The sequence below is a fragment of the Toxotes jaculatrix genome, chromosome 10, assembly GCF_017976425.1.
Source record: "Toxotes jaculatrix isolate fToxJac2 chromosome 10, fToxJac2.pri, whole genome shotgun sequence".
NCBI classification, from domain to species: domain Eukaryota; kingdom Metazoa; phylum Chordata; class Actinopteri; family Toxotidae; genus Toxotes; species Toxotes jaculatrix.
Genome location: NC_054403.1, coordinates 28,457,464 through 28,464,811, shown reverse-complemented (window position 1 = coordinate 28,464,811; position 7,348 = coordinate 28,457,464). Strand labels below are relative to the sequence as shown.

Here is a 7,348-nt window from a genome sequence, read left to right as displayed (position 1 = left end):
TGCAGCTGCTGCTCGGGCTCCGGGGAGGCGGAGCGCAGGCTGCTGCGGGAGTCCTCGTCGTCGGTGTGCGGGAAGAAGTCGCAGCTGTTGCTGTCGATGTCGGAGTACACGGAGTCCATACCGGAGCGCAGGATGCGGTTTGCCTGAGGAGAGAGGAGAGCGGCGGGTTAGGACCTGCGGCTGCGCGTGCAGTCTGAGGCGGAGGGTGCTGCAGAGCGGAGTCACGCGCGCTGGACTTACCCGAAGTCAGGTGAAGTTTTCTGCGCGCGGACCCAACAGGAGCGGGTGTTGTGGTTCAGGAGGATCGGCACGCGCCTCTTTGCGTCTCTTTGCTCTGGATCAGCTCGTGCGAGCCGGTGAGCCTGGCACACGACCGGCCTCAGCCCGCTTATATACTGCGCAGGGACAATGACCGGCCCCCTGCTCCTGTACCCCCCCCGCCCCCCCCCCCCCACCCCTGGCATCAGAGTGCAGGATGAGGAGGATGAATGCTGCGGCAGGTCTGCCCCGTGCCGCGGGAGCTGCTCATTAACATAATGACGCCCGCGGTGTTTGCTCGCCCGGCACAGGGAAGCGTGCCGGTAATCACGGCCAGCCAATCAGAGCCGGCGGCCGGCCACGCGAATGACACGCACGAACCCGCACCTCCTCACCCTCCTCCTCCCCCCTCCCTCCCTGTGAGACAGAAAAGACCAAACCCACTTTCAGAGTTAAAACCAAAAACATAAAGAAGAGAAGAATGGAGAAAGAAGAGTCAGTGGGACCCCGCCCCCCCGCCGGGCGGAGACACGCTCCGGAGAATTCACCCATCCCTCCATCCATTCATCCACACATCCATCCATCCATCCATCTATCTATCCTCCGTTAACACCACAAACACAGAGAGAGACACGAGCAGGAACAGAAAACACAAAGGAACGTGTTGAGTCCGCGTCCTGCAGCACGCGCAGCGGCACGGCTCAGGTGTGCAGGTAACTCACCTGAAGGGCCGTTTGACCAGCTCTGATCATCACAGCTTCCTTCTTAAACTCCGGCTCTCAGACCATCTGCAGTGAGAGGCAGGAGCTCAGCCCGACCCTGAGGACGCTCATGTCCTCGGCTCTGTCTCTGAGCTGCATGGACAACATGAACAAATCCAACAAACAAACAAACAGAGCTGAAATCTGTGAAGTTAAAACCCGGGGAGGGGGGGGGGGGGGGGGGCACTGAGGGACACTGAGGGACACTGACACGTTTCTGCAAAATGTCTTGTTTTCCACCTCATGCTGCTCAATGTGCCTGAGATTGTCCCCTGGGACAAATGAAGTTCTCTGAATCTGAATCTGTAAAGAAGACGTGAACTGGTGAAGATCAGTTTCAGACCAGGTCCAGGAAAAGCCTTAAACCTGAGCCGGATCCTCGGCGTCTTCGTGAACGAGTTCAGCTCAGGCTTTTTGTTTGTCTTTTCGTCTCTTCAGGCAGCGCTGGACAGTCCAGTGTGAGCTGGGACAGTTTTCTTTAAGTGTTTTTTAAAGACATCTTTATGAGACAGGCATACCATTTCCCATTAATTACTGCATTTATTCAGTTTGCAGCTCAGCAGAGACCTGCAGAGTCTTTCTGCTGCGGGAGGGGGGGGGCAGTCATTTATAAATAATTACACAATGTTTAGAGTCTTCAGGCATGTATAATATATCAAAGCGATTATAAGGTGAATTGTTCCATTGTGGACGTCCGCCCTGCACTTCTTTTCACTCCTCTCCTGATTTGTCCTTCGTCCAAATTCAGCTCCTCTGGCCTTTTGTGCTGCTTTCTTTCTGCCTCAGCCACTCTATTGGCACCATTCTTATTCAAATGGGCCTCAGCAGGAACAAAACCAAACCCAGGCTGCACACAAATCATGTGTGCCCCGGCTGCAGGGCCGGCACAAGCCTCTGTGAGGCCCCAGCAACAAGTCTGCAAATCCGAAATCCCATTCGAAGCAAAGAGGATAAAGCACGGTGTAAAAACACTCACGGCCAGTTTTCTACGTTTGGACTGAAGTGAAACAGAAGTGAAACGATGAGTTCCTCCACAATCATACTGCATCTCACACTGCGAGTCTCTGCTTCAAGGGTTTGTGCTCTCACCCACAGAATGAAAGGAAGGAAGGAAGGAAGGAATAAAGAACAGATGAAAGGAAAGATAAAATAGAAAGACAAGCAGGAAAGAATGAATGGAGGAGGGAAAGAGAGGAAAAGGTGAAGTGAGACAGTTTTGTCCTTGTTCACTGAGTCTTCAGAGGATTTAATTGTTTTGGGTCAGTGAGAGAAAGAAAGGAAGAAGGAAGGAAGGAAAGAAGAAGAAACACGAGACAAGGAAAGAGACAGAAGAGAAGAAGAGGAGACATCTTCAGAAACTGTGAGATCAAATCTAAAAAAATCTTTGTGTCATCAAATTAAGATGACTCTGAACCGGATTACATCCTCCAGGAGGCGCTACAGGTCCCAGCTCTTCGCTGCAGACCATAGAGCACAGGATCCCGGTCTTTACAGTGTCCCTCAGTCTTTACAGGAACCAGGAGAAGGTCAGAACCAAGAATCTGAGAGGAAAAGTTCATTGTTCCTCCAAACCAGCAGAGAACTGAAACTGGTTTCTGAAACTCAGGAGCTGCTCGGACAAACTGCAGCAGAAACAGAAGAAGAAGAAGAAGAAGAAGGTGGAGGCAGGTTTTATTTTACAGCCTCCGTCACTTCAAAGTGATCAAACAGCTTGTGAGGCTGCAGTTAAAGTGGATGGAGACGGTTTACAGCTGTGATTTTATTGGCTGAGAGCTGACGGACACATGGGTGGCATTTAGATTTACATTATATGGACAAAAGTATGTGGACAGACTGTCTGGGTCTGTTTCTCCTGGTTTGGTTTCTCCTCCTCAGCGGGACGGAGGCCAGCACCCGAGCCGGGTCAGTATGAGGCTCCTGAGACGCTCCTCAGGTCCCCATGAACTGGCCTGTGCCTGTGGTTGTGTCCTGGGGAGGGACAGGAGTGGGAGCTGCCTGAGTTTCTAACACAAACCTGAACATGTGATTTATCAGAGGAAACGTTGTGTGGACGCAAACAGAAAAGACATCTGTCCAGACCAGGGTCTTTACATTAAACCTGCGTTTTAAGGACACTTGATGAGCATGTTTCCACCAAATCCCATTCACTAAAGTGCAGTTTTTACATCACTCGTTTGTCTCAGAACACTGTGGCTGGAATGTTCATGTGTCCCCATACTTTTGGCCGTGTAGTGCGTTCTCTGTAGAACACTGAGTTTAGATGAAAGAGAACAATGCGAGTGAAAGTGAGTTTTGTTCTGTGCTCTTTGTTTAGTGTTTGTGTTGTTGAGACTTTGGGGATTTTTGAAACAGAGTGACTTTAGTGTGAATGAAGCCGTGAGCTCAGAGCAGCAGAGACAGAGGGCTGGAAGAAAAACAGGAGAAGAAAGAAGGAGAGGAGGAAGAAAAGAAGGCGAGTGAGAGGTCTGTCCGGGGTGAAGCTCTGACAGGATTAAGTCCCAGCGACACGAGATGTGATTGAATTTCAATGAAGTGAAACACGTGAGAAAATGACACAGAATGAAACGAACCAAAGACCCCCCTGACCCCCGCCCCGAGCCCCCCGCCATCGCCACCTCCACCCTCAAAAAGAAGAAAAAGAAACTGGAGGACTCTCAAGGAAAAAGAGGAAACAAAAACAAGTGATTGAGCTGAAGGAGAGAAAAAGTCTAATCTGCTCAGACTCTGATTAACACGAGTTTAAATCCTGTAAAACAGCAACGGAATCACTTTGCTCATAAACGCAGGAATCTGACGGAGACGGGACGAGACCGTCTGCACCAGGACCGGGACAAACCCCCCGAGCCTGACGTCCCTTCCCTTCATGTAAGAGCTGAGTTTATTGAGCTGCTGTGTTTGTGTGTCGACTTCCAACAACCTGCACAGCTGCAGACGCACACGTCCACACGTCCACACGTCCACACGTCCAGCCCACAGCAGCAGTCAGAGCCGGACCTTTCATCTGAACAGACCTTAACCCCTGAGTGAAGTTAGAGAACAGCTGGAATCTTTACATCTGAGAAGCGGAAAGATTTCGATCTCCGACAGACTCAGAGCTGAGAGCCACAGACAGTGTGCGTCATTCCACCTTAACCAGAGCCGAACTTTAAGGTGGTGCTGAGGTTTAAAATGATGATCGAAGGGGCTCATGGCTCCGAGATGCTCAAGGCCGAGTCGTTTCAGGTGCCATGTTTTCTGGTCGTGGCGTTGCCATGACGCCGGCGGCCCGCAGATAAACCCCCCGTCCAAACTGTTCCCTTTGTGGCTGCTAACGCAGGGTAAACCAGAGGTAAATTATAACCCTGAGCAAACAGCCGCAGACAAGTGAATGGGAAGCTGCTGCTCCCAGAATGCAACAGTAGATTGATGGAGGTGGAGGCCGGAGGGTTGAGGCCGCGCGGCGATGGCGACGGCAGCATTCAGGCGGCTGATTCACGGCAGCGTTCCATTACATTAAAACCTTCCTGAACAACAAGACGGCTGTGAGCGGAGGGGAAGATATTCATAACCGCAGACAGACGGGACAATGAACTGTATTTGACCAGGCTTCGTGTCTGTGTACGGAGACGTGATGAAGGAGGACGAGCTGTTTACCGAAGCATCGCTCTTCAGCCTCTTCAGCCGCCTCCACCTTTCAAACAAAGACGTTCACTTTTCAGGGCTCACGTCCGGAAGGAACCAGGTCGTGGTTTTTAAAAAGGCCACAAACTGCATTTCAATGCTTCTCTCACTGTTTTCACCAGTGGCATTATTTGGTCAAATACCCACAATGCATCGCTTTTGTGCTGTTGTGCAGAAGGTGTAAGACAAACAGATGAAGCCAAAGCTTCTCACACACTGTGTAAACTGGTCAGACTGGGACGTGGACTGGAGTGAGTCCGTCACTGTGGTGACATCGTTCTGTTCTGATGGAGGAAAATCTGCCAGAGATCCTGATTCACGGTTCAGCTCGGTCTGAGCAGACCTCTGCATCGTGAGCTGTGATCAGCTGCTCCAACGACAAACCGTGGTGCTAACGTCCGGCACTGTCACGTCCACGGTGGCTCGGAGCTGCAGTGTGACGCACAGAGACAGGTGAGCACGGAAACAGGTGAAGAAACACCTCAAAAAGCTGAACTCTCACTTCACATGGACGTTTAGTTTGAATTAGAGATCAGCGATAAACAGAGCCAACACCAGACTCCCTTCAAAATTCTGCCTGTTTAATTTTGCCCTGGTGAGAATTAACATTTTACAACCTGCTGTTAATTCATCAGGTCGAAGTTTCCAGGAACACAAACTTATTTCAGCCTGTTTCCGACTGAAATCCACTCGTTCCAACTATTTTCTGGAAAACAGGAGCAGTAAGAGAGTCAGACATGTCTGAGGGGGCGAGCGAGGTTTGGTTACACTCAGACAGACCAGAGAGAGAGAGAGAGAGAGAGCCATATGGTTTGGAGAGCAATAACTTGAATTCGCTCCAACAAAGGAGTAATTGAGGAGGAGAGAAGGAGCTGTGAGTCTTGACTCGACAAAGCTGCAAAAACTCTCTTCTTTCAGCCTAATGAAGCTGTTGTCCGGGGTGTGGTGGAGGGTGGTGGGGGCGGAGGACAGAGGAGGCTGAGCAGCCCTGGACGTGATTTGTCATACAATCTGAATCTTTAGGAGGGCCGCGGCAGAGAGACCTCCTCTCCATATGTCTGCTTCGTTAGCATGTGAAAGCTGTGGGGGTGTGTTGGGGGTGGGTGGGGGGTGTTGGGGGTGGGGGGGGGGGGTATCTGAGGGTATTTGTGCTTCTTGTTTTTGTGTGTGCTGAGTTTCTCCTTCAACAGAGAAAACAGAAAATAAATCAAGAGAAAAAGTTTCTGAAGAAAATCAGTTTCAGCCTGAAGCAGAAACACAAACCAGGCTGTGACACACACACACTGCAACACAAAGGAAGTGTGTGTGTCACAGTGACTGTGTGTATGTGTGTGAAACAACAACAACACAAACCAAACTGCTCCTCTGCACAACAGGCTACAGCAAACAGCTGAAGAAGGAAGGAAAATGAAAACGGACAAAAAAAGGTGCACACACACACACACACACACACACACAAACACAAACACAAACAAAGAAACAAACAAACAAACAAACAAAATAAAAACACTGCGTGTGACGGCCTCCACCACAGATCCAAGCCCAGTGAGGAACCTGTGGACTGGACACACACACACACAGATGTACAGATGCAGAGCTGTTGCACAGAGTTCAAGGAGGCAGGAGGAGGAGGTGAAGGAGGAGGTGAAGGAGGAGGAAGAGGAGGAGGTGAAGGAGGAGGAGGTGAAGGAGGAGGAGGACGTGAAGGAGGAGGAGGACGTGAAGGAGGAGGAAGAGGAGGAGGTGGAGGAGGAGGAGGAGCAGAACAGATGACAGCGTACGAAGCCGTTGGTTGGACAGACACTCGTCCTGTTCTTCTCTCAGAACAATGAGCCTGTGTCTCCCTGCTCACACTCTGATCCTCATGACGATGATGATGATGATGATGCTGAAGGTGGAGACGATGATATGCAGAGGGAGGGGGGGGGGGGGGGGGGTCCTGACACTGACACAGGGTTCATGACCCCGTGGCTCTTTGCAGACATCTGTAGCTGCTGCACATTCCCTGACAGCTTCCTCCTCCAATCAGCTCTCTGGAAGAATGCATGACCTGCACCCTGAGGCCACGCCCCCTCACACACACACACACACACACACACACACACACACACACACACACACACACACACACACACACACATCTACATGCATGGCTGCGGTCCTGGTCTGTATCTGACATGGTGGACTACAAAGGAGGACAGCAGTTGATCTATGGCTGCTGCCTTTGTGTGTCCAACACACAGAGACACAGAACAGAGACAGTGAGGACGAACTGGAGGAACTTCCTCTGAGACGCTGCTCAGCCTGCAGCTCTGGACCGGAGCCCAGTCCTCCTCAGACTCTGCTGCCTCCTGCTGGTTCATTTAGTGAAGTCCAACAGTCCAACAGTCAGTCCGTCTGTCCCTCAGTCAGTCAGTCAGTCAGAGACTTTAATGTGGGATCTCCTCCTTTGTCTCTGAGATGCTGTTCTGTCTCACAGAGACAGGGAGAACAGGCTGAAACATGACTGTCTCAGATACATGATAAACACGTCACTGGAGAAACCAGCTCAGGTCCAGGTGTCCATGTGTCCACGGGTTGGTCCAGGTGCTGGACAGTGGACGTGTTCAGTTAAAGGGGGAAGTCAAATGTTCTTATTGTCAGTCCCTTTGGACAAAGGTGGCAGAGAA

General features: G+C 51.0%; 1 protein-coding gene across 1 annotated transcript in view; it reads right to left on the bottom strand.

Moving 5' to 3' along the window:
• The window catches only part of neurog1 (neurogenin 1), a 606-nt gene extending 481 nt beyond the window's left edge, over positions 1-125 (bottom strand). The window contains exon 1 of the mRNA XM_041048513.1: positions 1-125. This exon is cut by the window's left edge and continues 481 nt beyond it. Within this exon, the coding sequence (XP_040904447.1) occupies positions 1-119 (119 nt within the window). The 5' untranslated portion in view covers positions 120-125.
• Positions 126-7,348: the final 7,223 nt, after the last annotated feature.